Here is a 27,915-nt window from a genome sequence, read left to right on the forward strand (position 1 = left end):
ATATTTGGGAATAGGCCAATCCAGGACAGCTTTAATCTTGCTGGGATCCATACTTAGAGAAATAATGTATCCCAAGAATTGTATTTGGGTCTGTTCAAAATTACATTTTTCTAACTTGATGTAGAGGTTATTCCTTTGAAGCCGTTTCGAGACCACCTGAACGTGTCCGCAATGTTCCTCCAAATTGTCAGAGAATAGAAGGAATGTTGTCGAGATATGCCACCATGAATTGATCCAACAGGTCTCGATACACATCATTGATAAAGTGCTGGAAGGTAGCGGGAGCCATGCAAAGACCAAATGGCATCACTAGGGATTCAAAGTGTCCATATCTTGTCCTGAAGGCCATCTTCCACTCGTCTCCAGCCTGGATCTGCACCAGATTGTATGCTCCTCTGAGGTCCGGTTTTGTAAAGACCTTGGCTACCCAAAGCCTCTCCAGCAGTTCTGGGATTAATGTGAGATGGTAGTGATTCTTAATAGTGATCTTGTTTAGCTCCCGGGAGTCGATGCACGGGTGAAGAGTCGAATCTTTCTATTTAACAAAGAAAAAGGGTGCTCCTGATGGAGAGGAAGTAAGCCGGATGAAACCCTTCCTTAGATTTTCATCCAGATGTTCCCAAAGGGCCCCTAACTTAGGTTTTGCAAGGTTGAAGATACTCCCAAAGGGAATAGAAGATCTCAGGAGCAGCTCAAAAGGACAATCACACGGACGGTGAGGTGGCAGCTGTTTAGTCTTCTTACTGCAAACATCCTTGAACATCCAGTAGTGTACTGGTAATTTCTCTAAGTCCTGTTGCTCATCCTTGAGGTTCTGTACTGCTTTAGGGTTGGATGGTGCCACCTGGCAGTTTTCCTTACAGAATTCTGAGGGGAAGGCAATGGTCCTGGTTTCCCAGTTGATAAAGGGATTATGGGTAGACCAGGGGAGCCCGGCCATCTTGTCCTCTGTCAGCCTGAGCCCGGCCATCTTGTCCTCTGTCAGCCTGAGCCCGGCCATCTTGTCCTCTGTCAGCCTGAGCCCGGCCATCTTGTCCTCTGTCAGCCTGAGCCCGGCCATCTTGTCCTCTGTCAGCCTGAGCCCGGCCATCTTGTCCTCTGTCAGCCTGAGCCCGGCCATCTTGTCCTCTGTACTTTGTGTTTAGCTTTGTCATGCTCTTTCAGTTCCTTCACACGTTATTCGGTAGGGTTTTAGGTTCAGTGATATCAACATTTGCCGACCCATCTTTCATTATACACGTTTTCAGATGTCCGGACTGATGGAGGCGTCTATTTCTCCATGTCTGAGACAAACCTGTATGGTACTATGACTTAATAGTCTCCAAGCTTTCAGCAAGAAATAATGTCTTCTATTGTATTTATAAATCGTGAAAAACTGTGATGGACCAGCGAGCAGGAAATGAATTGTTCACTTTTTTTTCTTTAACAGGCGGATATACTATTGCTGTACAGCACAGAACCTGGCAGTGCGTGTTATGTGGAAACAGCGGGCATTGATGGGTATAGTATAGAGCTTTCTCTATAACATCTAATCTATGGCATATCACATTTGCATTCTACATAGAATGAGGAATTTACCAACAGGTGCCAATACATATCAGTAAAGTATATTCCGTGTTCTTCAGACTTACCAAATTGGTTGTGTAGTGTCTGCCAGCTGGAGGGATCCAGGAGTCACGGTGCACGGCCAAAAGTAACATCTTTAAATTTAGTGAAATATAATGTAAAGGATGTGAATATCCTTAACATGGAAATATGTGTTTTAGCTATTCTAGTGGTTGCCTTGAGTTAAAAAGTTGCTCTAAATTTCAGGCTGCAATTTCCATTTCTTCATTCATTTTCAGACTCCTGACATGCAGGTCACAACTAGAGATGAGCAAACCTACTCGTTTCAAGTAATTACTCGATCGAGCACCGCGATTTTCGAGTACTTCCGTACTCGGGTGAAAAGATTCGGGGGGAGTCGAGGTGTGGCAGAGCAGGGGGTAGCAGCGGGGAACAGGGGAGCCCTCTCTCTCTCCTTCTCCCCCCCCCCCCCCACTCCCTGCTACAACCCCCCACTCATCCACGGCGCCCCCCGAATCTTTTCGCTTGAGTACGGAAGTACTCGAAAATCGCGGCGCTCGGGCGAAAAAGGGGCGTGGCCGAGTACGCTCGCTCATCTCTAGTCACAACCTGTTCCTCCTAACAAACTTGTCTCTGTTCCTTCCAGAAATGCATGCTGGTTGTGTGTTCTGGTAATCCAGATTGCTGCTGCCCTCACTAGCCCTCATGAACTATCACAGCTTCACTCCTGACTGCTTCTGTCCCGCAGCGCAGGAGTATAAGGAGGCAGAGCACAGGCAGCAGTAAACCACAACATATTGGTAGAGCCACCTTAACCCCTTGAGTGGCACGCCCGGAAAATTTCCGGGACGAGCTCCACTGCTCATAGCGCAATACCCCGGAAGATTTCCGGGCTATGTATCACTATGGGAGCTGCAGAGCACAATGCCACAAGCTGTGACATTGTGCTCTGCCTGCACAGTCCCACAGAGAACAAAGCAAGGGCTTTGAAAAACCAGCAGAAGATATTGCCGATATGTCGGCAACCTCCTGCTTTGTTTACAGGTTGCCATAGAGACCATCGGCTTGTCAGAAGCAAGCCAATGGTCTCTGTGGCAGGGAGAGCTGGTTGTTAGCTGTCAGAGGACAGCTAGGTACCAGCTCTTACAGCAGAGATCAGAGAAAACCTCCGATCTCTGCTGTGTTAACCCTTTACATGCTGCAGTCTATGTGACTGCAGCATATAAAGGGCTGTCACTGCAGCATGTAAAGGGCTGTCACCATCGGACCCCCGGAATGTGATCAGGGGTCCTGATGGGTCCCCGTGGAAGTCCCCTAAAGGGACAAAAAAATAAAAAAATTAAAAAAAAAAAAGTTAAAAAATTATTAAAAAAATAATAAAAACACTTGTCTCCCTTTACTTTGTAAAAAAATCAAAAATAAAATCACACATGTGGTATCCATGCCGTAATGACCCAGAGAAGGAAGTTAATACATTATTTAACCTCTTAATGACATGGCCCCTTTTTTTCTATTTTCCCCATTTCTTTTTTTCCTCCCCCGTTTAAAAAAATCACAACTAAGTCCCACAAAAAACAAGCCCTAATATAGCCGTGTCAATGGAAAAATGAAAAAGTTATGGCTCTTGAGACGCAACTGCAAAATTAGTTGAAATTCAATGATTAGACCATTTTAAAAAACCTGCCCTGGTGGGCACGACAGGGTGGTAGGAAACCCGCCACTCAAGGGGTTAAAGGGGTTCTGTCACTAAAAAAGAAAAATGCTCTACTTATCTATTTCTCCCCCATCAGTCTACTTACAAGATCTTCACCTCCCTTATCTTCTCCTGTCTCCTGCAGTCCAGGGGCTCACTTCAGCTCCAGCTGCCTGATTCTGCTCCTTCCTGTGAGGTTACATACATTAGGTTGGCAGTCTGCCAATGTACGGTATGTCACAGCTCACAGGCCAGCAGGAGGACTGCCTATCTTCTTCAAAGATTGCTCATGCGAGTCGTCTCTGAAATAGATTACAATTCCTTCCTAGGCAGTGAAGCTACAGCACAGGAATGTGACCTTCACTGACCCAGCAGGAAGGAGTTTGTGATAAGCAGCCCTCATAACAAGCTGGGCCCAGCCTGCAGTGAGCTGACCTGGGGCACTGGAGAAGCTCAACCAGGAGAAGATGTGATAAGGAGACAGACAGGGAAGGAATAGGTAAGTTTAGATATTTTTTTTTTAATGACAAAACCCCTTTAAGCAGTGTATGGTGTAAGCAGTATACTTTGGTGCTATAATCTTGTGCATATAGCAGCACACACTTTGTAACATTGTATCAGCTTGTCTCACATCTCTTCACTGTGCAGCAGCCTCTTCATACTAACACGGTTCCATTATAAATCTATCAATTCTGACATTTAGCACTTGCCAGACATCGTCGGCCACACTGTGTTGAATGTAGCCCATGTCGGATGCCGCGCAGTCGCCTCTATGCAGACGCTTAATATGCGTAATTTCTTTATACACACAGTCTCTTTTTATATTCATAGTCCCTCTAACAATTCTTTAGGCTTTGCTTATTCTGTGAACACTCAACAGTTCACATTGATTAGCACTCAGTCTCCGTAGTATAAGGCTAGCTCTCTCTGACTTCAGCAATCCAACAAGGTCCTAAACCTACGACAGCTTCAACAGTCCAGGCAATTGCTTCCTTCGGACAGCAGGCTGCAGGGAATTTCCTCAGCTCATTCTCGACCTATGCTAAACCTGGATATTTCATTGGCATTTATGGAAGTTGGGTTTGGCCTGCAGCTGTGAGCCCTGTTCTATCTGCTGAGGAAGCGGTTGGGTATGCACTTTGTGTAGTCAACATTATTGCTCTCACTAAACATAACATCAGTATCACTTGCCTTCCTATACATTAGTGCTTACATCACTCTCTCCACTAAACATTACCATTCACATCACTTTTCTAACTGAGCTCCGTTATACTACACCATGTCTTCAAATACACTCAATCAGTAATAACCTTTGTCTACTCTGGGTTAACTTTTTACATCCCTCTTATATACTTTCTCCTTTTTAGACACTGATGCAGCCAGAGCCAGAGACTTTATAGACCTAATAACTATGTGTAGATATATCAGGGGTCAGTACAGAGATCTCTCCCATCATCTACTATACCCAGGACTGTAACAAGGGAGCGCTCTAATAACTATGTATAATATATCAGGGGTCAGTGCAGAGATCTCTCCCATCATCTATTATATCCAGGACTGTAACAAGGGGGCGCTCTAATAACTATGTATAGATATATCAGGGGTCGGTACAGAGATCTCTCCCATCATCTATTATACACAGGACTGTTACAAGGGGGCGCTCTAATAACTATGTATATATATATCAGGGGTCAGTACAGAGATCTCTCCCATCATCTATTATACCCAGGACTGTAACAAGGGGGCGCTCTAATAAACATGTATAGATATATCAGGGGTCAGTACAGAGATCACTCACATCATCTATTCTACGAAGGACTGTAACAAGGGGGTGCTCTAATAACTATGTATAGATATATCAGGGGTCAGTACAGAGAGCTCTCCCATCATCTACTATACCCAGGACTGTAACAAGGGAGCGCTCTAATAACTATGTATAATATATCAGGGGTCAGTACAGAGATCTCTCCCATCATCTATTATATCCAGGACTGTAACAAGGGGGCGCTCTAATAACTATGTATAGATATATCAGGGGTCGGTACAGAGATCTCTCCCATCATCTATTATACACAGGACTGTTACAAGGGGGCGCTCTAATAACTATGTATATATATATCAGGGGTCAGTACAGAGATCTCTCCCATCATCTATTATACCCAGGACTGTAACAAGGGAGCGCTCTAATAACTATGTATATATATATCAGGGGTCAGTACAGAGATCTCTCCCATCATCTATTATACCCAGGACTGTAACAAGGGGGCGCTCCAATGACTATGTATAATATATCAGGGGTCAGTACAGAGATCTCTCCCATCATCTATTATACCCAGGACTGTAACAAGGGGGCGCTCTAATAACTATGTATAGATATATCAGGGGTCAGTACAGAGATCTGTCCCATCATCTATTATACCCAGGACTATAACAAGGGGCACTCTAATAACTATGTATAATATATCAGGGGTCAGTACAGAGATCTCTCCCATCATCTATTATACCCAGGACTGTAACAAGGGGGCGCTCTAATAACTATGTATAGATATATCAGGGGACAATACAGAGATCTCTCCCATCATCTATTATACCCAGGACTGTAACAAGGGGGTGCTCCAATAACTATGTATAGATATATTAGGGGTCAGTACAGAGATCTCTCCCATCATCTATTATACCCAGGACGGTAACAAGGGGACGCTCTAATAACTTTGTATAGATATATCAGGGGTCAATAAAAAGATCTGTCCCATCATCCATTTATACCCAGGATTGTAACAAGGGGGCGCTCTAATAACTATGTATAGATATATAAGGGGTCAGTACAGAGATCTCTACTATCATCTATTATACCCAGGACTGTAACAAGGGGGCGCTCTAATAACTATGTATAGATATATCAGGGGTCAGTACAGAGATCTCTCCCATCATCTATTATACCCAGGACTATAACAAGGGGCACTCTAATAACTATGTATAGATATATCAGGGGTCAGTACTGAGATCTCTGCCATCATCTATTATACCCAGAACTGTAACAAGGGGGTGCTCTAATAACTATGTATAGATATATCAGGCATCAGTACAGAGATCTCTCCCATCATCTATTATACCCAGGACTGTAACAAGGGGGCGCTCTAATAACTATGTGTAGATATATTAGGAGTCAGTACATAGATCTCTCCGATCATTTATTATACCCAGGACTGTAACAAGAGGACGCTCTAATAACTATGTATAATATATCAGGGGTCAGTACAGAGATCTCTCCCATCATCTATTATACCCAGGACTGTAACAAGGGGGTGCTCTAATAACTATGTATAGATATATCAGGCATCAGTACAGAGATCTCTCCTACCTTCTATTATACCTGGGACTGTAACAAGGGGGCGCTCTAATAACCATGTATAATATATCAGGGGTCAATACATAGATCTCTGCCATCATCTATTATACTCAGGACTGTAGCAAGGTAGCGCTCTAATAGCTATTGCTACAGCCTGGCAGTGCAGGACAGGCTGCAAGCTGAGGTCCAGTGTGGACCAGTTTTGGGTCAGACACACGGCTGATAGAGGAAGACTACCTCTAGACACCCCAGGCGGGGTAGTGACGGTGACCCAGTGGGTGGTGAACCCAGGATTGCACATGGACTGTATATGTGTATGCTGTTTGCTGTGAAATAAATGCTGGCAGGTGCCAGTCTTAAAGAGAATCCATGTCTCATGAAGCATTTCTACATGTGTGGTGAACCGTTTTCCTGTCTGAGAGGCCAGCGATCCGCAGGTGAGTGACCCCCCAACTTGCCACATATGGTAGGTAGAGATGAGCGAGCATACTAGCTAAGGCTAACTACTCGAGCGAGTAGTGCCTTATTTGAGTACCTGCCCGCTCGTCTCTAAAGATTCGGCTGCCGGTGGGGGGCGGGAAGCGGCATGGGAGAGCGGGGAGGAACGGACGAGAGATCTCTCTCTCTCCCTCTCTCCCCCCCCCCCCCCCCCCCGCTCCCCCCTGCTCACTGACGCAACTCGCCTATCACCCACGCCGGCAGCCGAATCTTTAGAGAGGAGCGGACAGGTACTCGAATAAGGCACTACTCGCTCAAGTAGTTAGCCTTAGCGAGTATGCTCGCTCATCTCTAATGGTAGGAGATGCGGGCACGATCTGGAGAGGCGCACATGAAGTGGATGACTGCTGGGAGCAGTGCTGCTGGATGCAGTTTAAAGGATCTGGAGGCCGAATAGACGATTGCTGCTGGAGCACCATTCAAAGGGCCTGCTTGCAGCCAGGCAGAGAAGCAAGCAGAGATCTTGAAAGACAGGCTGGGTTACAAGGAAAGCCAGGAAGCACTGCATGAGAGACTCATGTCCCAGCTACGGATGAGCTTGGATGAGAAAGCTGAACTACATGAAACCTAGATCCAGGAGCTGGAATGGAGTTATGCTGTAGTTGTGGGGAAACTGTCCAAGCAGTTAGAGCAAACTGCAAAAGTGAAAGCTCTACAAGAGCAATGAGGCCTGGAATTTATTCAGTTATGCCCTGAAAGCCAAAGGGTGTTCCCTCCTTTATAGGCCTTGGCATGTGTCCTGTAAGCAGATTAGGGCCACAACGGGTACGTTTCTGAACACGGGACGAACAGGGGATAAAAATCCTCATACATTTGTTTAAAAAAAAAACTGTTTTAGAAATGTCACAATTGCCAAAAAATATCTTAGATTCATTCAAAAACTGTGGGTTCAAAGTACACAGTACACCCCTAGATTATTTAGTTAAGGGGTCTAGTTTTTACAATGGGGTCATTTGTGGGGGTCCTCTGTCGTTTTGGCCGCTCACGGGCTCTAAAAGTGCGCAATGGGGCCTAAATCACCTTCAAGCAAAATGTCAGTTCTGAAAGCCATCGGCTGCTCCTGTCGGTTTGGGCCCCATTGTGCATACAGACAAAATATTAGGGCCACGATGGGTATGAACATAAGACAAACAGGTATCCAGGGGTGCAAATCCTCATTTTCATGTGCATTATAGAAAAATATCCTTACTTTTAAATGACATATTTGCAAAAATATAAAATTTTATTTTTTCTCTTCTAAATTGCATTAATTCCTAACTGTGGGGTAATAATCCTCCTGACCCCTCAGTGGATACATTAAGGGGTGTAGTTTATAAAATGGGGTCATGTGTGGGGGATCTATCATTCTGACACCTATGAGCTGCTGCAATCTTGGCTTGGTGCAGGAAAACAAAGTATTCCTCAAAATTTTAATTAATTTTAAATTTGTACGTCTCCTAAATGGTTAAAAAATGTTACATTTTAAAGTTCCAGTATAATGTAAACAGATGGAAAAAATGTGTACGTTTTATTTGTACATATTTGAGATATTGCAGTTGAAAATGTGAAAAAATGACTTTTTTTTTTCAAAATTTTTCCAATTTGGGTGCTTTTTTATCACCTAAATGAAGTACAATATGTAGCGGAACAACAATGTCAGAATTACTTCTATGTGCAAATTCTTTATGGAGTTATTCTATGTTAGGCCTTGTTCACATGAGCGCTGTTTTAGCGCAGTATAGGTGCACAAAAACTGTGTCTATACTGCTCTAAAAATCATGTGACCGGGCAATTTTTCACGCGCAGAAGACCCGAGTTTTATGCGTGTGAAAATCGCTCATTCACAGCTCCAGGGGAAGAGAGAGAAGGGTTTCAGGATTTCCCCATAGCAGGGAGAGATAGAGGGGGCTACAGGGGATTAACCCATAGCCCTGCTTTGTCTCTCCCTACTATGGGTTAATCCCCCATAGCCCTACTCTCTCTCTAACTGCTATGGGGGATTAACCCATAGCCCAGCTATCTCTTTCTCTGTTCTGGGGATCCCCGAGGGATAACCCATAGTGCAGAGAGAGTGTGCAGGGCTATAGGGCTTCTCACAGGGATTCCCCATAGCAAAGAGAGAGGGGGTGGGGTTAGAGGGTGGATCCCTCTAGCTGAGCCCTCTCCTCTCAGGGAAGCCCTATAACCCGGCTCCCTTCTCTCTCCCCGCTATAGGGAAAGCCCTTAGGGAAAGCAGCGGGGCTGGAGAAATTCTTAGCTGCTTACAGCGGGACATTTAAAACCAGCTGCCCAGAAGCGTATTTTAAATATCCCACTGTAAATTTCTATTAGTCCCCGCCGGGGATTAAGGGAATCCTCAGGGCTTCCACTCACCCCCGCAGGGACTAACAGGAGTTTACAGAAGGACATTTAAAATGTGTTTGTGGGCAGCTGATTTTAAATGTCTCGCTGTAAGCATCTGGGAATTCCTTCCTAATGAGATTTGTAATTTCATTTTCCAGTTCCCATAGTCTATGGAATCTCCTGCGCAGCACACCAACGATGGGTCAGGTCTTATCTTTTTGCACAGCACGGACCTTAGATGTGGGCATTGTAGCCACGCATGTCCTATCTGTGATTGGTGTGAGTATTTAGCGTGTCTGAAATTCCTTCATGTGAATGCTGCTATAGGAAACCGTTGGTCCTTATAGAAGCGCTCTTTTCACGTGCCTCTAATGCACGAAAATGTGTGAATAAGGGCTCAGTCAGACGGGCGTTTTAACATGCAAATTGTTTGTGCGCAGAGCGCAAACGCACAAAGATTCGTATGACCAAAGCAGGCGTCACGCAGAAAACCCCCACTTGGCTGCGTTTTTCCGCACTTAAAGTGCGCTGCCCGCCATCCCCTGCTGCGGCTGTGACAGCTGCAGCAGGGGATTCCTTGGATGTGAAACCCCTGGATGCGGTCAAATCCAGGGGTTTCACCTTGTTGTCCATGGACATACAGAGAACATCGCGCTCCTCTGCTACAGCTGTGACAAGGCTGTCAGTGTCCAGTGACAAGGGGACTCCCCGCAGAGATGAAGACATCCTCTGCCACAGTTGTCACAGCTATGGCAGAGGACCGCAATGCTATCCTATTGAATTCAATGGAGCGGGCTACAGCAATTTTCTGCAGTGATTTTGGGGAAGGGCTTGAATATAAAGCCTTCCCTGAAAATCATCCCTAAAATGTGTAAAAAAATATATATGCTCACCTCTCCGCAGCTGCCGGGGCTCAGGCATGTCCAGCCGAGTCTGCTCCTGCACTGCTGTGAAGTTATTTTAAATCGCCCCCTACTGAAAGCACTTCAGGGCAGTGCAGGAGAAGACCCAGCTGGACGCGGCTGAGCCCCGGCAGCTGCGGAGAGGGAAGTATAAATATTTTTTACACATTTTTAGGATGATTTTCAGGGAAGGGCTTATATTTTAAGCCCTTCCCCAAAAAATCACTGCAGGGCTTGAGGGCAGCCCATTGCTTTCAATGGAGCCGGCTGTAGCGCCGGCTCCATTGAATTCAATAGGAGAACATCGCTCTCCTCTGCCACAGCTGTGACAGGTGTGGCGGCAGAGGATCGCGATCTTCACTATATGTTCTCAATGGGGTCGGTGCTGATGCCGCTGGCCCCACTGAGCGCAAGGTGATACCCCTAGATGTGACAGCATCCAGGAGTTTGACATCCAAAAAGACGGATTCCGCTGTTACCTGCGTTTTAAAATCTGCTGCCCTATATTTACCGCTGCCATTGAAAAGCATTGGTTCTATAAAGATGCGGAATCGCAAACGCAAGTAACACACGCACATAAAAACGCCCGTCTGACTGAGGCCTAAGGCCTTAAAGTGATACATGTTGATTTCCAAAATTTGGCCTGGTCATTAAGGCACAAAAAGACTTGGTCACTAAGGGGTTAAAAAGAAACTATACCCTTCCCAATTACTGGCTGCTAAGGAGGGGAGCGGGGACAGGACTGTCACCTCTTCTTTTTACTCCTTGCCTTAGCTATTGAGCCTTTGGTGATTAAGATTAGGACAGTCCCCCTGATAGAGGGGTTGCGGGTGCAGGGGGGGGGGGGGGGGCGGTCCTGATGCTCTGTGGGGGGGGGGGGGGGGGGGCGGTCCTGATGCTCTGCCGCTGCTTCCAGGTAACACTGATATAAGAGTTTGTAATGACTAAATGTAAAGATTATCACATTCTGTGTTCTCGGATTTAGAAATACACTGGAGACAGTTGGTGTTCCTTCTGACAATATAGGAAGTGTAAGGTGTTTGGATGTCTTCTAAATATACATGTTTTCTTGGCAGAGAGACTAATCTGAAATATCGCCACGCCCTGAGGGCCACGCACTGCGCCCTGCAGACTGCCGAAGCCTTAGCAGAATTTGATGGTGGGTAATCATTAACTTTGCAGTTTGCTACAAATATTCTTAATGTTAATTTAATAAAAAAATGTTTTGTTATTTCGCTTGTATCGCAAGAGGACATAGTCCTAGCGTGTGCTGAAGGGCGCGCTGCTACACATCCATCATACTAAAAGACAAAGCAACCCTTGTCAACTAATGATAGCGGCATCATTTGAAAAAATGAAATCTAAATCGTATTAGAATTTGGTGTGACGCCCTTTGCCTTCACACAAGCATCAGTTCTTCTAGGTGCACTTGCACACAGTTTTTGAAGGCACTCAGCAGGGAGGTCATTCCAGGCATCATGGAGAACTACACACGGATCTTCTGTGGATGTCGCTCGCTCAGATCCTTCTGTCTCTTCATGTAACCCCAGACAGACTGGATGATGTGCGCACGGTGTCAAATGCTTTAGAGAAGTCCAGATATAGGAGATCAATAGACTCTCCCCGATCCAGCCTAGAGCTTACTCCATTGTAGCAGCTTATCTACTCAGCTACTTAAATACCAATTAGGTATGCAAATGAAGCCTTCACTGAATGCAGCTAATAGCCCAGGCTCCACTCCTATTATCTGCGCCCAGCTCCCTTGTTCTCCAATGCTATCAGCACTCCCCTTGGAGACCTGCTGATAAGAGTGAATGACGATTTTTAGGTTAGCTTGAATTTAATGATGGGCGCACATTTACACGCACCGATTATCGCTAAAACGATTGCTGATTACCATTTTCAAGTGATAATCGGCTGGTGTAAATAGGCCTTAATATGACATTCTAATGCTACCCACAACGCTAAGTTCTCCCCACAATGAAGTAATATTTACTGTTCATAGTGTCTTTTGCTAAATCCTGGTTTTAATTCCAGGGATTGTTACATGTGAAACTCCGAATAGCATCCTGCACAGCTTTACTGGAGTCCTGAGCTGGAAAGATACAAAGTATTCCCTGAGTAATAACAACCTCCTGCTAAGAGACTGCAGAATCCGCAATACTGCCGTCTGCTACGGGCTGGTCATACATGCAGGTATACAGATTATCACTTGTCTTCATACTGATTGTTTAAGGGGGCTTATAGAGGAAACCATTATCCTTCAATAAATTGCTTAAACGAACTAAAGTGAGCGAGAGCCAACGGCCGAACGACGGACGACCCTCGTTTACTTTTCGCTCGTCGTTCATTTTCTCATTGTTGGCTCGTTCACTTGTCACACCGATCATTCGGTCCCTCGCAGTCACTTATAATGAGAATGTGAAGGGCTGAACGATTCTGAAGGATTCTCGTTTGAATGAGCCAGTGATGCATTTGCTTGCCTTAACAGGCTGCATGAGAGCGGGTGAGGCAGCGGGGACGGCACTCACTTGTTCAAAAGAGAACCCGCTTGTCTAAAAGAACATCTGCAGCCATAATTTACGGGACATGAACCACTGAATGCAACCTGTGGCTTTTAAATGGGGTCAAAGGCAACCTCTGAGGCCTTCATCACCCTTCATCACTCTGGGGGTGACATCCTGCTTGTCTTCTGCATCCTCCACTGGGAGCGCTCAGCTGTATAACAGCCGGACGTTCAAAGTGGGGAACAGCTGGATGCAGAAGACAAGCAGGGACATCCCGCTTGTCTTCTGCATCCTCCACTGGCAGCGCAAGGTGATCGCTCATCTAATACTGTAAATGACAGAACGATTATCGCTCAAGTCGCCTGAGTGACATCTTTTGAGCGATAATCGTTGTCTGAATGGGCCTTTACAGAGGCTCATAATTGGGCAAATTAAGATTTGCATATTCATTGGCCTCTCTAGACATGCTGACAAATGCTTGTTGGCCATTTGATCACATTGTTTATTTGATCTCCACTTACAGAGGTTGTGCTGACAAAAAGAAGTCCATCCTGTATGATTTTCATTATATTCTTTTGAATCCACTTCTGGCTTTGGTTAAACTATTACCAAAACTGCGGCTTTAAACAGAAGACACAAGTCTGTACCCCGGTCCGTGCAGCCTTGGCACGGGGCTGTTTTCCTTCATAAGGACGTACGCACACATGGCAAATTTGCTACGGATTTTCAACAGCGGAAAAGTCCACATCAAAGGGTCTCCCAAGCAGTTACCCTACCCCCCCCCAGCCGTCCCCCTTTTTTTCCTTCTCCCACCCATATGTATCTCCACAGTAGAGAAGAGAAAGAAGACAGAAAATAGAAGTTCCGGACGCGGTCCGGGTGTTTTTATCGCCGTCTCACTATATTGACTAGTCCATATTATTTTATGAAGAAAATGTTTTCATTCTAGATCCGAGCCGGACGCTCAACTTAAAGGGAAAGGTCTCTCCGAAACACAACATTCATGGAAAACATCATTTTTAGAATTTTTGGCATTTTTTTTTCAGCAGTACTAAATGTCTTTTAACCCCTTGTCAAGCAATCTAATAAATATCTACAAATCCTATTTCCACGTCAATCAGTGTTTGACCGAAACATCAGGCGTGGACGGCCTTAAATAAAGGGGCCTGCTATGGTGTGTGGAGCTCTGCTGGGTGTCTTACGGCCCGGGAGCCTCCTCCATACTAAGAGGCTGTGGACTGGACTCTGACTAGTCTACAGTTCCATCTCTGGGTCTGAATGCCATTTTTGGCGATTCAGATGGAACCTTGGGACTGAAAAGCTTTTGGCGCGGCTATCTGAGCGTTAATCTGCCGCTCGTGTGAAGAGCCCTGAGGCTGTATTTACAGACCAAGAGTGAGTTGTGCCTGAGCTTCTCAGATGCGACTCGCCTTGCACCGCACACGGATGGGGCGTCCATGGGCTGTGCGATAGGAGTTGCACATTGACTCGTATTCTCACACGAGAGTTACACAGAAATGGGACCGGCTTCAGTTTTGGGACCATCGGTATGAGAGATAAAATTCCACGTAACCATTAATGACGATGGGTTATAAGAATGCCCGAGCTCTACGTGCCGCACAATCGCACAGGACACGGGCATTGTTCTCACCCGGGTAAATACAGCACATAAAATGCCCGTCTTATAAGTTCCTCCATCATACTAATAAGGATGTAATAGATGCACACGGGGAGATTTCCTGAGCCTGGCATTCCCTGCTTCTTACGGTTTCCTGGGGTGAACGCCTCTTCATGTGTTGTGCGGATCGCCAGCAGCTCCATGCGCCTGGACAGAAATATGCGTCACGTCTGACCTGGCATCAATATACATAGATCTCTCAGTCTGGGGCGGCCGCGCCCCTCCAACAAGTCCGGACCACTTTTTTTTTAATAAGTTGTGCGGTTAGTGCAGAAAGGGGAAAAGTTGCAGATTTTTGTGTTAATACAGGGGTTTTATGCCAGAAGCGGACACAAAGAGTCCTAACTCTGCCCCATCGTGTTGGGTGTTGTGTTAACTTAAAAAGGTTAAATGCAGAATATTGGAGCGAGTCAACTACATGTCAATATACTGGAGCGAGTCAACTACATGTCAATATACTGGAGCGTGTCAACTACATGTCAATATACTGGAGCGTGTCAACTACATGTCAATATACTGGAGCGTGTCAACTACATGTCAATATACTGGAGCGTGTCAACTACATGTCAATATACTGCAGTGTGTCATCTACATGTCAATATAGTTCTTGTAGAGCAAATCTCTTTTCTTTTCAGGTCGTGACACAAAGATAATGAAAAACTGCGGTAAAGTGAAACTAAAGAAAAGTAAAGTATATGATGTAGTCGAAAAATCTGTGCTCTATGTAAGTCATTGTATGTTGTTTTGCCTCTGGTGTGTTTTGTGTGTTTTGCCTGTGATGTGTTTTGTGTGTTTTGCCTCTGATGTGTTTTGTATGTTTTGCCTGTGATGTGTTTTGTATGTTTTGCCTGTGATGTGTTTTGTATGTTTTGCCTGTGGTGTGTTTTGTGAGTTTTGCCTCAGATGTGTTTTGTATGTTTTGCCTGTGATGTGTTTTGTGTGTTTTGCCTGTGATGTGTTTTGTATGTTTTGCCTGTGGTGTGTTTTGTGAGTTTTGCCTCAGATGTGTTTTGTATGTTTTGCCTGTGATGTGTTTTGTGTGTTTTGCCTCTGATGTGTTTTGTATGTTTTGCCTGTGATGTGTTTTGTATGTTTTGCCTGTGATGTGTTTTGTGTGTTTTTCCTCTGATGTGTTTTGTATGCTTTGCCTGTGATGTGTTTTATATGTTTTGCCTCTGGTGTGTTTTGTATGCTTTGCCTGTGATGTGTTTTATATGTTTTGCCTGTGATGTGTTTTGTATGTTTTGCCTGTGATGTGTTTTGTATGCTTTGCCTGTGATGTGTTTTGTATGTTTTGCCTCTGGTGTGTTTTGTGTGTTTTGCCTCTGATGTGTTTTGTATGTTTTGCCTGTGATGTGTTTTGTATGCTTTGCCTCTGATGTGTTTTGTATGTTTTGCCTCTGGTGTGTTTTGTATGTTTTGCCTGTGATGTGTTTTGTGTGTTTTGCCTGTGATGTGTTTTGTATGTTTTGCCTCTGGTGTGTTTTGTATGTTTTGCCTCTGGTGTGTTTTGTATGTTTTGCCTCTGGTGTGTTTTGTGTGTTTTGCCTCTGATGTGTTTTGTATGTTTTGCCTGTGATGTGTTTTGTATGCTTTGCCTCTGATGTGTTTTATATGTTTTGCCTCTGGTGTGTTTTGTATGCTTTGCCTGTGATGTGTTTTGTATGTTTTGCCTGTGATGTGTTTTGTATGTTTTGCCTGTGATGTGTTTTGTATGCTTTGCCTGTGATGTGTTTTGTATGTTTTGCCTGTGATGTGTTTTGTATGTTTTGCCTGTGATGTGTTTTGTATGTTTTGCCTGTGATGTGTTTTGTATGTTTTGCCTGTGATGTGTTTTGTATGCTTTGCCTGTGATGTGTTTTATATGTTTTGCCTGTGATGTGTTTTGTATGTTTTGCCTGTGATGTGTTTCGTATGCTTTGCCTGTGATGTGTTTTGTATGTTTTGCCTGTGATGTGTTTTGTATGTTTTGCCTGTGATGTGTTTTGCCTGTGATGTGTTTTTTGCCTGTGATGTGTTTTTTGCCTGTGATGTGTTTTGTATACTTTGCCTCTGATGTGTTTTATATGTTTTGCCTCTGATGTGTTTTATATGTTTTGCCTGTGATGTGTTTTATATGTTTTGCCTGTGATGTGTTTTGTATGTTGTTTTGCCTGTGGTGTGTTTTGTGAGTTTTGCCTCAGATGTGTTTTGTATGTTTTGCCTGTGATGTGTTTTGTGTGTTTTGCCTCTGATGTGTTTTGTATGTTTTGCCTGTGATGTGTTTTGTATGCTTTGCCTGTGATGTGTTTTGTATGTTTTGCCTGTGATGTGTTTTGTGTGTTTTGCCTGTGATGTGTTTTGTATGTTTTGCCTGTGATGTGTTTTGTATGTTTTGCCTGTGATGTGTTTTGTATGTTTTGCCTGTGATGTGTTTTGTATGTTTTGCCTGTGATGTGTTTTGTATGTTTTGCCTGTGATGTGTTTTGTATGTTTTGCCTGTGATGTGTTTTGTATGTTTTGCCTGTGATGTGTTTTGTATGCTTTGCCTGTGATGTGTTTTATATGTTTTGCCTGTGATGTGTTTTGTATGTTTTGCCTGTGATGTGTTTTGCCTGTGATGTGTTTTTTGCCTGTGATGTGTTTTTTGCCTGTGATGTGTTTTGTATACTTTGCCTCTGATGTGTTTTATATGTTTTGCCTCTGATGTGTTTTATATGTTTTGCCTGTGATGTGTTTTATATGTTTTGCCTGTGATGTGTTTTGTATGTTGTTTTGCCTGTGGTGTGTTTTGTGAGTTTTGCCTCAGATGTGTTTTGTATGTTTTGCCTGTGATGTGTTTTGTGTGTTTTGCCTCTGATGTGTTTTGTATGTTTTGCCTGTGATGTGTTTTGTATGCTTTGCCTGTGATGTGTTTTGTATGTTTTGCCTGTGATGTGTTTTGTGTGTTTTGCCTGTGATGTGTTTTGTATGTTTTGCCTGTGATGTGTTTTGTATGTTTTGCCTGTGATGTGTTTTGTATGTTTTGCCTGTGATGTGTTTTGTATGTTTTGCCTGTGATGTGTTTTGTATGTTTTGCCTGTGATGTGTTTTGTATGTTTTGCCTGTGATGTGTTTTGTATGTTTTGCCTGTGATGTGTTTTGTATGCTTTGCCTGTGATGTGTTTTATATGTTTTGCCTGTGATGTGTTTTGTATGTTTTGCCTCTGATGTGTTTTGTGTGTTTTGCCTGTGATGTGTTTTGTATGTTTTGCCTGTGATGTGTTTTGTATGCTTTGCCTGTGATGTGTTTTGTATGTTTTGCCTCTGGTGTGTTTTGTGTGTTTTGCCTCTGATGTGTTTTGTGTGTTTTGCCTCTGATGTGTTTTGTGTGTTTTGCCTCTGATGTGTTTTGTGTGTTTTGCCTGTGTTGTGTTTTGTGTGTTTTGCCTGTGTTGTGTTTTGTGTGTTTTGCCTCTGATGTGTTTTGTGTGTTTTGCCTCTGATGTGTTTTGTATGTTTTGCCTCTGATGTGTTTTGTATGTTTTGCCTCTGGTGTGTTTTGTATGTTTTGCCTCTGGTGTGTTTTGTATGTTTTGCCTGTGATGTGTTTTGTGTGTTTTGCCTGTGATGTGTTTTGTATGTTTTGCCTGTGATGTGTTTTGTATGCTTTGCCTGTGATGTGTTTTGTATGTTTTGCCTCTGGTGTGTTTTGTGTGTTTTGCCTCTGATGTGTTTTGTATGTTTTGCCTGTGATGTGTTTTGTATGCTTTGCCTCTGATGTGTTTTATATGTTTTGCCTCTGGTGTGTTTTGTATGCTTTGCCTGTGATGTGTTTTGTATGTTTTGCCTGTGATGTGTTTTGTATGTTTTGCCTGTGATGTGTTTTGTATGCTTTGCCTGTGATGTGTTTTGTATGTTTTGCCTGTGATGTGTTTTGTATGTTTTGCCTGTGATGTGTTTTGTATGTTTTGCCTGTGATGTGTTTTGTATGCTTTGCCTGTGATGTGTTTTATATGTTTTGCCTGTGATGTGTTTTGTATGTTTTGCCTGTGATGTGTTTCGTATGCTTTGCCTGTGATGTGTTTTGTATGTTTTGCCTGTGATGTGTTTTGTATGTTTTGCCTGTGATGTGTTTTGCCTGTGATGTGTTTTTTGCCTGTGATGTGTTTTTTGCCTGTGATGTGTTTTGTATACTTTGCCTCTGATGTGTTTTATATGTTTTGCCTCTGATGTGTTTTATATGTTTTGCCTGTGATGTGTTTTATATGTTTTGCCTGTGATGTGTTTTGTATGTTGTTTTGCCTGTGGTGTGTTTTGTGAGTTTTGCCTCAGATGTGTTTTGTATGTTTTGCCTGTGATGTGTTTTGTGTGTTTTGCCTCTGATGTGTTTTGTATGTTTTGCCTGTGATGTGTTTTGTATGTTTTGCCTGTGATGTGTTTTGTATGTTTTGCTGTGATGTGTTTTGTGTGTTTTGCCTGTGATGTGTTTTGTGTGTTTTGCCTGTGATGTGTTTTGTGTGTTTTGCCTGTGATGTGTTTTGTGTGTTTTGCCTGTGATGTGTTTTGTGTGTTTTGCCTGTGATGTGTTTTGTATGTTTTGCCTGTGATGTGTTTTGTATGTTTTGCCTGTGATGTGTTTTGTATGTTTTGCCTGTGATGTGTTTTGTATGTTTTGCCTGTGATGTGTTTTGTATGCTTTGCCTGTGATGTGTTTTATATGTTTTGCCTGTGATGTGTTTTGTATGTTTTGCCTGTGATGTGTTTTGTATGCTTTGCCTGTGATGTGTTTTGTATGTTTTGCCTCTGGTGTGTTTTGTGTGTTTTGCCTCTGATGTGTTTTGTATGTTTTGCCTGTGATGTGTTTTGTATGCTTTGCCTCTGATGTGTTTTATATGTTTTGCCTCTGGTGTGTTTTGTATGCTTTGCCTGTGATGTGTTTTGTATGTTTTGCCTGTGATGTGTTTTGTATGTTTTGCCTGTGATGTGTTTTGTATGTTTTGCCTGTGATGTGTTTTGTATGTTTTGCCTGTGATGTGTTTTGTATGTTTTGCCTGTGGTGTGTTTTGTATGCTTTGCCTGTGATGTGTTTTATATGTTTTGCCTGTGATGTGTTTTGTATGTTTTGCCTGTGATGTGTTTTGTATGCTTTGCCTGTGATGTGTTTTGTATGTTTTGCCTCTGGTGTGTTTTGTGTGTTTTGCCTCTGATGTGTTTTGTATGTTTTGCCTGTGATGTGTTTTGTATGCTTTGCCTCTGATGTGTTTTATATGTTTTGCCTCTGGTGTGTTTTGTATGCTTTGCCTGTGATGTGTTTTGTATGTTTTGCCTGTGATGTGTTTTGTATGTTTTGCCTGTGATGTGTTTTGTATGTTTTGCCTGTGATGTGTTTTGTATGCTTTGCCTGTGATGTGTTTTGTATGTTTTGCCTGTGATGTGTTTTGTATGTTTTGCCTGTGATGTGTTTTGTATGTTTTGCCTGTGATGTGTTTTGTATGCTTTGCCTGTGATGTGTTTTATATGTTTTGCCTGTGATGTGTTTTGTATGTTTTGCCTGTGATGTGTTTCGTATGCTTTGCCTGTGATGTGTTTTGTATGTTTTGCCTGTGATGTGTTTTGTATGTTTTGCCTGTGATGTGTTTTGCCTGTGATGTGTTTTTTGCCTGTGATGTGTTTTTTGCCTGTGATGTGTTTTGTATACTTTGCCTCTGATGTGTTTTATATGTTTTGCCTCTGATGTGTTTTATATGTTTTGCCTGTGATGTGTTTTGTATGTTGTTTTGCCTGTGGTGTGTTTTGTGAGTTTTGCCTCAGATGTGTTTTGTATGTTTTGCCTGTGATGTGTTTTGTGTGTTTTGCCTCTGATGTGTTTTGTATGTTTTGCCTGTGATGTGTTTTGTATGTTTTGCTGTGATGTGTTTTGTGTGTTTTGCCTGTGATGTGTTTTGTGTGTTTTGCCTGTGATGTGTTTTGTGTGTTTTGCCTGTGATGTGTTTTGTATGTTTTGCCTGTGATGTGTTTTGTATGTTTTGCCTGTGATGTGTTTTGTATGTTTTACCTGTGATGTGTTTTATATGTTTTGCCTGTGATGTGTTTTGTATGTTTTGCCTCTGTTGTGTTTTATATGTTTTGCCTGTGATGTGTTTTATATGTTTTGCCTGTGATGTGTTTTGTATGCTTTGCTGTGATGTGTTTTGTATGCTTTGCCTGTGATGTGTTTTGTGTGTTTTGCCTGTGATGTGTTTTGTATGTTGTTTTGCCTGTGGTGTGTTTTGTGAGTTTTGCCTCAGATGTGTTTTGTATGTTTTGCCTGTGATGTGTTTTGTGTGTTTTGCCTCTGATGTGTTTTGTATGTTTTGCCTGTGATGTGTTTTGTATGTTTTGCCTGTGATGTGTTTTGTATGTTTTGCTGTGATGTGTTTTGTGTGTTTTGCCTGTGATGTGTTTTGTGTGTTTTGCCTGTGATGTGTTTTGTGTGTTTTGCCTGTGATGTGTTTTGTATGTTTTGCCTGTGATGTGTTTTGTATGTTTTGCCTGTGATGTGTTTTGTATGTTTTACCTGTGATGTGTTTTATATGTTTTGCCTGTGATGTGTTTTGCCTGTGATGTGTTTTGTATGTTTTGCCTCTGTTGTGTTTTATATGTTTTGCCTGTGATGTGTTTTATATGTTTTGCCTGTGATGTGTTTTGTATGCTTTGCTGTGATGTGTTTTGTATGGTTTGCCTGTGATGTGTTTTGTGTGTTTTGCCTGTGATGTGTTTTGTATGTTTTGCCTATGATGTCTTTTGTATGCTTTGCTGTGATGTGTTTTATATGTTTTGCCAGTGATGTGTTTTGTATGTTTTGCCTGTGATGCGTTTTGTATGCTTTGCTGTGATGTGTTTTGCCTGTGATGCGTTTTGTATGCTTTGCTGTGATGTGTTTTGTATGTTTTGCCTGTGATGTGTTTTGTATGTTTTGCCTGTGATGTGTTTTGTATGTTTTGCCTGTGATGTGTTTTGTATGTTTTGCCTGTGATGTGTTTTGTGTGTTTTGCCTGTGATGTGTTTTGTGTGTTTTGCCTGTGATGTGTTTTGTATGTTTTGCCTGTGATGTGTTTTATATGTTTTGCCTGTGATGTGTTTTGTATGTTTTGCCTGTGATGTGTTTTGTATGCTTTGCCTGTGATGTGTTTTGTATGTTTTGCCTGTGTTGTGTTTTGTATGTTTTGCCCGTGATGTGTTTTGTATGTTTTGCCTGTGTTGTGTTTTGTGTGTTTTGCCTGTGATGTGTTTTGTCTGTGATGTGTTTTGCCTGTGATGTGTTTTGCCCGTGATGTGTTTTGCCCGTGATGTGTTTTGCCCGTGTTGTGTTTTGCCCGTGATGTGTTTTGTATGTTTTGCCTGTGTTGTGTTTTGTGTGTTTTGCCTGTGACGTGTTTTGTGTGTTTTGCCTCTGATGTGTTTTGTGTGTTTTGCCTCTGATGTGTTTTGTGTGTTTTGCCTGTGTTGTGTTTTGTGTGTTTTGCCTGTGTTGTGTTTTGTGTGTTTTGCCTCTGATGTGTTTTGTGTGTTTTGCCTCTGATGTGTTTTGTATGTTTTGCCTCTGATGTGTTTTGTATGTTTTGCCTCTGGTGTGTTTTGTATGTTTTGCCTCTGGTGTGTTTTGTATGTTTTGCCTGTGATGTGTTTTGTATGTTTTGCCTGTGATGTGTTTTGTGTGTTTTGCCTGTGATGTGTTTTGTATGTTTTGCCTGTGATGTGTTTTGTATGTTTTGCCTCTGGTGTGTTTTGTATGTTTTGCCTCTGGTGTGTTTTGTATGTTTTGCCTGTGATGTGTTTTGTGTGTTTTGCCTGTGATGTGTTTTGTGTGTTTTGCCTGTGATGTGTTTTGTATGTTTTGCCTGTGATGTGTTTTGTATGTTTTGCCTCTGGTGTGTTTTGTATGTTTTGCCTCTGGTGTGTTTTGTATGTTTTGCCTCTGGTGTGTTTTGTATGTTTTGCCTGTGGTGTGTTTTGTATGTTTTGCCTCTGGTGTATTTTGTATGTTTTGCCTCTGGTGTGTTTTGTATGTTTTGCCTGTGATGTGTTTTGTATGTTTTGCCTGTGATGTGTTTTGTATGTTTTGCCTCTGGTGTATTTTGTATGTTTTGCCTCTGGTGTGTTTTGTATGTTTTGCCTCTGGTGTGTTTTGTATGTTTTGCCTGTGATGTGTTTTGTGTGTTTTGCCTGTGATGTGTTTTGTGTGTTTTGCCTGTGATGTGTTTTGTATGTTTTGCCTGTGATGTGTTTTGTATGTTTTGCCTCTGGTGTGTTTTGTATGTTTTGCCTCTGGTGTGTTTTGTATGTTTTGCCTCTGGTGTGTTTTGTATGTTTTGCCTCTGGTGTGTTTTGTATGTTTTGCCTGTGATGTGTTTTGTATGTTTTGCCTCTGGTGTATTTTGTATGTTTTGCCTCTGGTGTATTTTGTATGTTTTGCCTCTGGTGTGTTTTGTATGTTTTGCCTGTGATGTGTTTTGTATGTTTTGCCTGTGATGTGTTTTGTATGTTTTGCCTGTGATGTGTTTTGTATGTTTTGCCTGTGATGTGTTTTGTGTGTTTTGCCTGTGATGTGTTTTGTATGTTTTGCCTGTGATGTGTTTTGTATGTTTTGCCTCTGGTGTGTTTTGTATGTTTTGCCTGTGATGTGTTTTGTATGTTTTGCCTGTGATGTGTTTTGTATGTTTTGCCTGTGATGTGTTTTGTGTGTTTTGCCTGTGATGTGTTTTGTATGTTTTGCCTGTGATGTGTTTTGTATGTTTTGCCTCTGGTGTGTTTTGTACGTTTTGCCTGTGATGTGTTTTGTGTGTTTTGCCTGTGATGTGTTTTGTGTGTTTTGCCTGTGATGTGTTTTGTATGTTTTGCCTCTGGTGTGTTTCGTATGTTTTACCTGTGACGTGTTTTGTATGTTTTGCCTCTGGTGTGTTTTGTATGTTTTGCCTCTGGTGTGTTTTGTATGTTTTGCCTGTGATGTGTTTTGTATGTTTTGCCTGTGATGTGTTTTGTATGTTTTGCCTGTGATGTGTTTTGTATGCTTTGCTGTGATGTGTTTTATATGTTTTGCCTGTGATGTGTTTTGTATGCTTTGCTGTGATGTGTTTTATATGTTTTGCCTGTGATGTGTTTTGTATGTTTTGCCTGTGATGCGTTTTGTATGCTTTGCTGTGATGTGTTTTGCCTGTGATGTGTTTTGTATGCTTTGCTGTGATGCGTTTTGTTTGCTTTGCTGTGATGTGTTTTGCCTGATGTGTTTTGTATGCTTTGCTGTGATCTGTTTTGTATGCTTTGCCTCTGATGTGTTTTATATGTTTTGCCTGTGATGTGTTTTATATGTTTTGCCTGTGTTGTGTTTTGTATGTTTTGCCTGTGTTGTGTTTTGTATGTTTTGCCTGTGTTGTGTTTTGTATGTTTTGCCCGTGATGTGTTTTGTATGTTTTGCCTGTGTTGTGTTTTGTGTGTTTTGCCTGTGACGTGTTTTGTGTGTTTGGCCTGTGATGTGTTTTGTGTGTTTCGCCCCTGATGTGTTTTGTGTGTTTCGCCTCTGTTGTGTTTTGTGTGTTTTGCCTCTGTTGTGTTTTGTGTGTTTTGCCTCTGATGTGTTTTGTATGTTTTGCCTCTGATGTGTTTTGTATGTTTTGCCTGTGATGTGTTTTGCCTCTGATGTGTTTTGTGTGTTTTGCCTGTGATGTGTTTTGCCTGTGACGTGTTTTGTGTGTTTTGCCTGTGATGTGTTTTGCCAGTGACGTGTTTTGTGTGTTTTGCCTGTGATGTGTTTTATATGTTTTGCCTGTGATGTGTTTTGTATGTTTTGCCTGTGATGTGTTTTGTATGTTTTGCCTGTGTTGTGTTTTGTATGTTTTGCTGTGATGTGTTTTGCCTGTGATGTGTTTTGTATGCTTTGCTGTGATGTGTTTTATATGCTTTGCCTCTGATGTGTTTTATATGTTTTGCCTGTGATGTGTTTTATATGTTTTGCATGTGTTGTGTTTTGTATGTTTTGCCTGTGTTGTGTTTTGTATGTTTTGCCTGTGTTGTGTTTTGTATGTTTTGCCTGTGATGTGTTTTGTGTGTTTTTCCTCTGATGTGTTTTGTGTGTTTTGCCTGTGATGTGTTTTGTATGTTTTGCCTGTGATGTGTTTTGCCTCTGATGTGTTTTGTGTGTTTTGCCTGTGATGTGTTTTGCCTGTGATGTGTTTTGCCTCTGACGTGTTTTGTGTGTTTTTCCTGTGATGTGTTTTGCCTGTGATGTGTTTTGCCTCTGACGTGTTTTGTGTGTTTTGCCTGTGATGTGTTTTGTATGTTTTGCCTGTGATAATAATAATAATAATCTTTATTTGTATAGCGCCAACTTATTCCGCAGCGCTTTCAGGCATGGATAAATGCAAAACAATACAACAATTACAATATAAGGTACATTGGGTTAGACACAAATGGGTTGAGGGTGGTACAGGAGGTGCAGGGGGTGGGGAACACAGGCAATAGGAAATATTATGTACAGATCATTTATATGAAGGCAACCAGGGTGGAGCACCATAGGGAGGGGCGAGGGACTAGGTCAGGAGATTTGGTATGCTTCCCTGAAGAGGTGCGTTTTTAAGGCACGTCTGAAATTTCGTGCATCGGGAATTGTCCGGATGCCTTGGGGTAGAGCATTCCAGAGGATGGGTGCTGCTCTAGTGAAGTCCTGTAGGCGAGCATGAGAGGTTCGTATTACAGGGGTGTTTAGTCTGAGTGTGTTTGCCGATCGGAGTGAGCGGGCTGGGTGGTTTACTGACAGTAGGGAGGCGATGTATGGTGGCGCAGCGCCATGCAGAGCTTTGTGAGTGAGGTAGAGGAGTTTAAATTTAGTTCTGCAGTGGATGGGCAGCCAATGCAGCGACTGGCATAATGCAGAGGCGTCTGAATAACGACTGGATAGAAAAATGAGTCTAGCTGCTGCATTTAGTATGGATTGGAGCGGAGCGAGTCTAGTGCGGGGGAGGCCGATGAGTAGCGAGTTGCAGTAGTCAAGCCGGGAGTGGATGAGCGCAACCACGAGCGTCTTTAGCGTGTCCGTGGTTAGGAACGGACGTATTTTAGCAATATTTTTGAGGTGCATGTGGCATGTTTGGGCCAGAGATTGGATATGGGGGGCAAAGGAGAGGTCAGAGTCCAGTGTGACCCCAAGGCATCGGGCATGCCGTCGGGGGGTTATGATGGTGCCAGACACTGGAATGGAGATGTTGAGGGGAGGTCGGTTAGAAGGTGGAAAGACAAGGAGGTCAGTTTTAGAGAGGTTTAGTTTGAGAAAAAGGGAGGACATAGTGTTAGAGACAGCGGACAGACAGTCGGTGATATTTTGGAGGAATGGTCCAGAGATCTCACGGGAGGAGGTGTATAGTTGGGTGTCGTCAGCATAGAGATGGTATTGGAGGCCGAATCTGTGGATGGTCTGTCCAATTGGGGCAGTATAGATAGAGAAAAGAAGGGGACCAAGGACTGAGCCCTGGGGTACCCCGACAGCGAGAGGAAGTGGAGCAGAGATAGAACCAGCAAAGGAAACACTGAAAGAGCGGTCAGAGAGGTAGGAGGAGAACCAGGAGAGAGCAGTATCCTTTAGACCAATAGAGCGGAGCATAGTGAGAAGGAGATTATGGTCGACAGTGTCAAATGCAGCAGACAGGTCAAGGAGGATTAGTAGAGAGTAATCACCTCTCGACTTTGCAGTCATCAGGTCATTTGTTACTTTTGTAAGGGCAGTTTCGGTCGAGTGTAGAGAGCGGAAACCAGACTGGAGGGGATCAAGGAGTGAGTTGTCAGAGAGAAAGCGAGTAAGCCGGGAGTAGACCAGGCGTTCCAGTAATTTGGAGATAAAGGGGAGGTTTGAGACGGGTCGGTAGTTAGCAGCATTAGTCGGGTCCAAGGTTGGTTTTTTAAGCAGAGGGGATATAATGGAGTGTTTGAATGAGGAGGGAAAAGTGCCAGAGGTTAGGGAGAGGTTGCAGATTGTGGTAAGGTGAGTAATGAGAGCTGGGGAAAGGGAGCGGAGGAGGTGAGAGGGGAGAGGGTCGCTGGCGCAGGTGGTAGGGCGGGCAGTGGAAAGGAGCCTGGAGACTTCTTCCTCTGTCGTTGGTTCTAGCGTAGATAGTGAGTAGGTGCTGGATGCAGTGCTGATGAAGCTGGGATCAGGGCTAACCATGCAGCTTTCAGAGATTTCTTTTCGAATGTGGTCGATTTTTTCTTTGAAATACGCAGCTAGTTCTCCAGCAGTCAGGTCTGTCACAGGGGCCTGTTCCTTGGGGCTGAGGAGGGAGTGAAAGGTCTCAAAGAGTTGTTTGGGGTTGTGGGATAGTGAGGAGACAAGGGAGGTGAAGTAAACTTGTTTGGCATGGTGAAGGGCTAGGTTATACATTTTAAGCATGAATTTGAAGTGGAGGAAGTCTGCTGGCAGCTTTGACTTTCTCCACAGCCGCTCGGCGCACCTAGAGCACCGCCGGATGAAGCGTGTTTGGGACGTGAGCCAGGGTTGCCGTGGTCTGCGTTTGACAGCTCGCGTCACGGGCGGTGCCACTTCATCCAGGGCACGGCTGAGGGTGGTGTGGTAGTATTCGGCTGCCAGGTTAGGGCAGGGGAGGCGAGAGATGGGCGATAGGGAGGACTGAATAGCTTCGGCAAACTGTTTAGTGCGGACAGACTGGAGGTTCCTAGAGGTGCGATAGATAGGAGGGTCAGGAGAGATGCTAGGGTGCCTGATGGAGAAAGAGAGAAGGTTGTGATCCGAGAGTGGAAGTGGGGAGTTAGTAAAGTGAGAAGCAGAGCAGAGACGGAGGAAAACTAAATCGAGAGTGTTACCATCTCTATGAGTGGGGGAGTCGGAGATTAGCGATAGGCCAAGGGAGGAGGTAAGTGTTAAGAGCCGGAAGGCAGATGAGGAGCTAGAGTCGTTAGTAGGAATGTTGAAATCACCAAGGATGAGGGTTGGGATTTCACAGGATAGGAAGTGGGGGAGCCAGGCAGCAAAGTGGTCTAGGAACAGGCGGGTAGGACCTGGGGGGCGGTAAATAACTGCGACACGCAGCGGCAGTGGGCGGAAGAGTCGCAGGGTGTGGACTTCGAAGGAGTGAAAGGTAAGCGAGGGAGCTGAGGGAATGACCTGGAAGGTACAGTTTGGGGAGAGGATGATGCCTACTCCTCCACCGCGTCTGTCATCCGATCTGGGGGTGTGGGAGAACTGCAGGCCATCATAGGACAATGCAGCGGGGGAGGTGGAATCGGACTGCTGTATCCAAGTTTCCGTGAGGGCGAGCAAGTTCAAGCGTTTAGTGGTGAAAAGGTCATGGATAGTTGGGAGTTTGTTACACGCAGATTGTGAGTTCCATAGGGCACATTTGAATGGGGGAGGGGGGGCATTTTGGTAGAGAACAGTACGGGGTGGGCCTGGGTTG

At 43.5% G+C, this 27,915-nt stretch overlaps 1 protein-coding gene across 2 annotated transcripts in view; it reads left to right on the top strand.

Annotated features, from left to right (window-relative positions):
- Positions 1 to 27,915, top strand: part of LOC136573210 (phospholipid-transporting ATPase IK-like) — a 170,370-nt gene that overhangs the window by 72,694 nt on the left and 69,761 nt on the right. For both annotated transcript variants that reach the window (XM_066574490.1, XM_066574489.1), the window contains 4 exons: positions 1,430 to 1,500; positions 11,407 to 11,489; positions 12,368 to 12,526; positions 15,151 to 15,239. In XM_066574490.1, the coding sequence (XP_066430587.1) occupies positions 1,430 to 1,500; positions 11,407 to 11,489; positions 12,368 to 12,526; positions 15,151 to 15,239 (402 nt within the window). The remainder of the gene's footprint in view (positions 1 to 1,429; positions 1,501 to 11,406; positions 11,490 to 12,367; positions 12,527 to 15,150; positions 15,240 to 27,915) is intronic.

The sequence above is a fragment of the Eleutherodactylus coqui genome, chromosome 7 (genome assembly GCF_035609145.1).
Source record: "Eleutherodactylus coqui strain aEleCoq1 chromosome 7, aEleCoq1.hap1, whole genome shotgun sequence".
Classification (NCBI taxonomy): domain Eukaryota; kingdom Metazoa; phylum Chordata; class Amphibia; order Anura; family Eleutherodactylidae; genus Eleutherodactylus; species Eleutherodactylus coqui.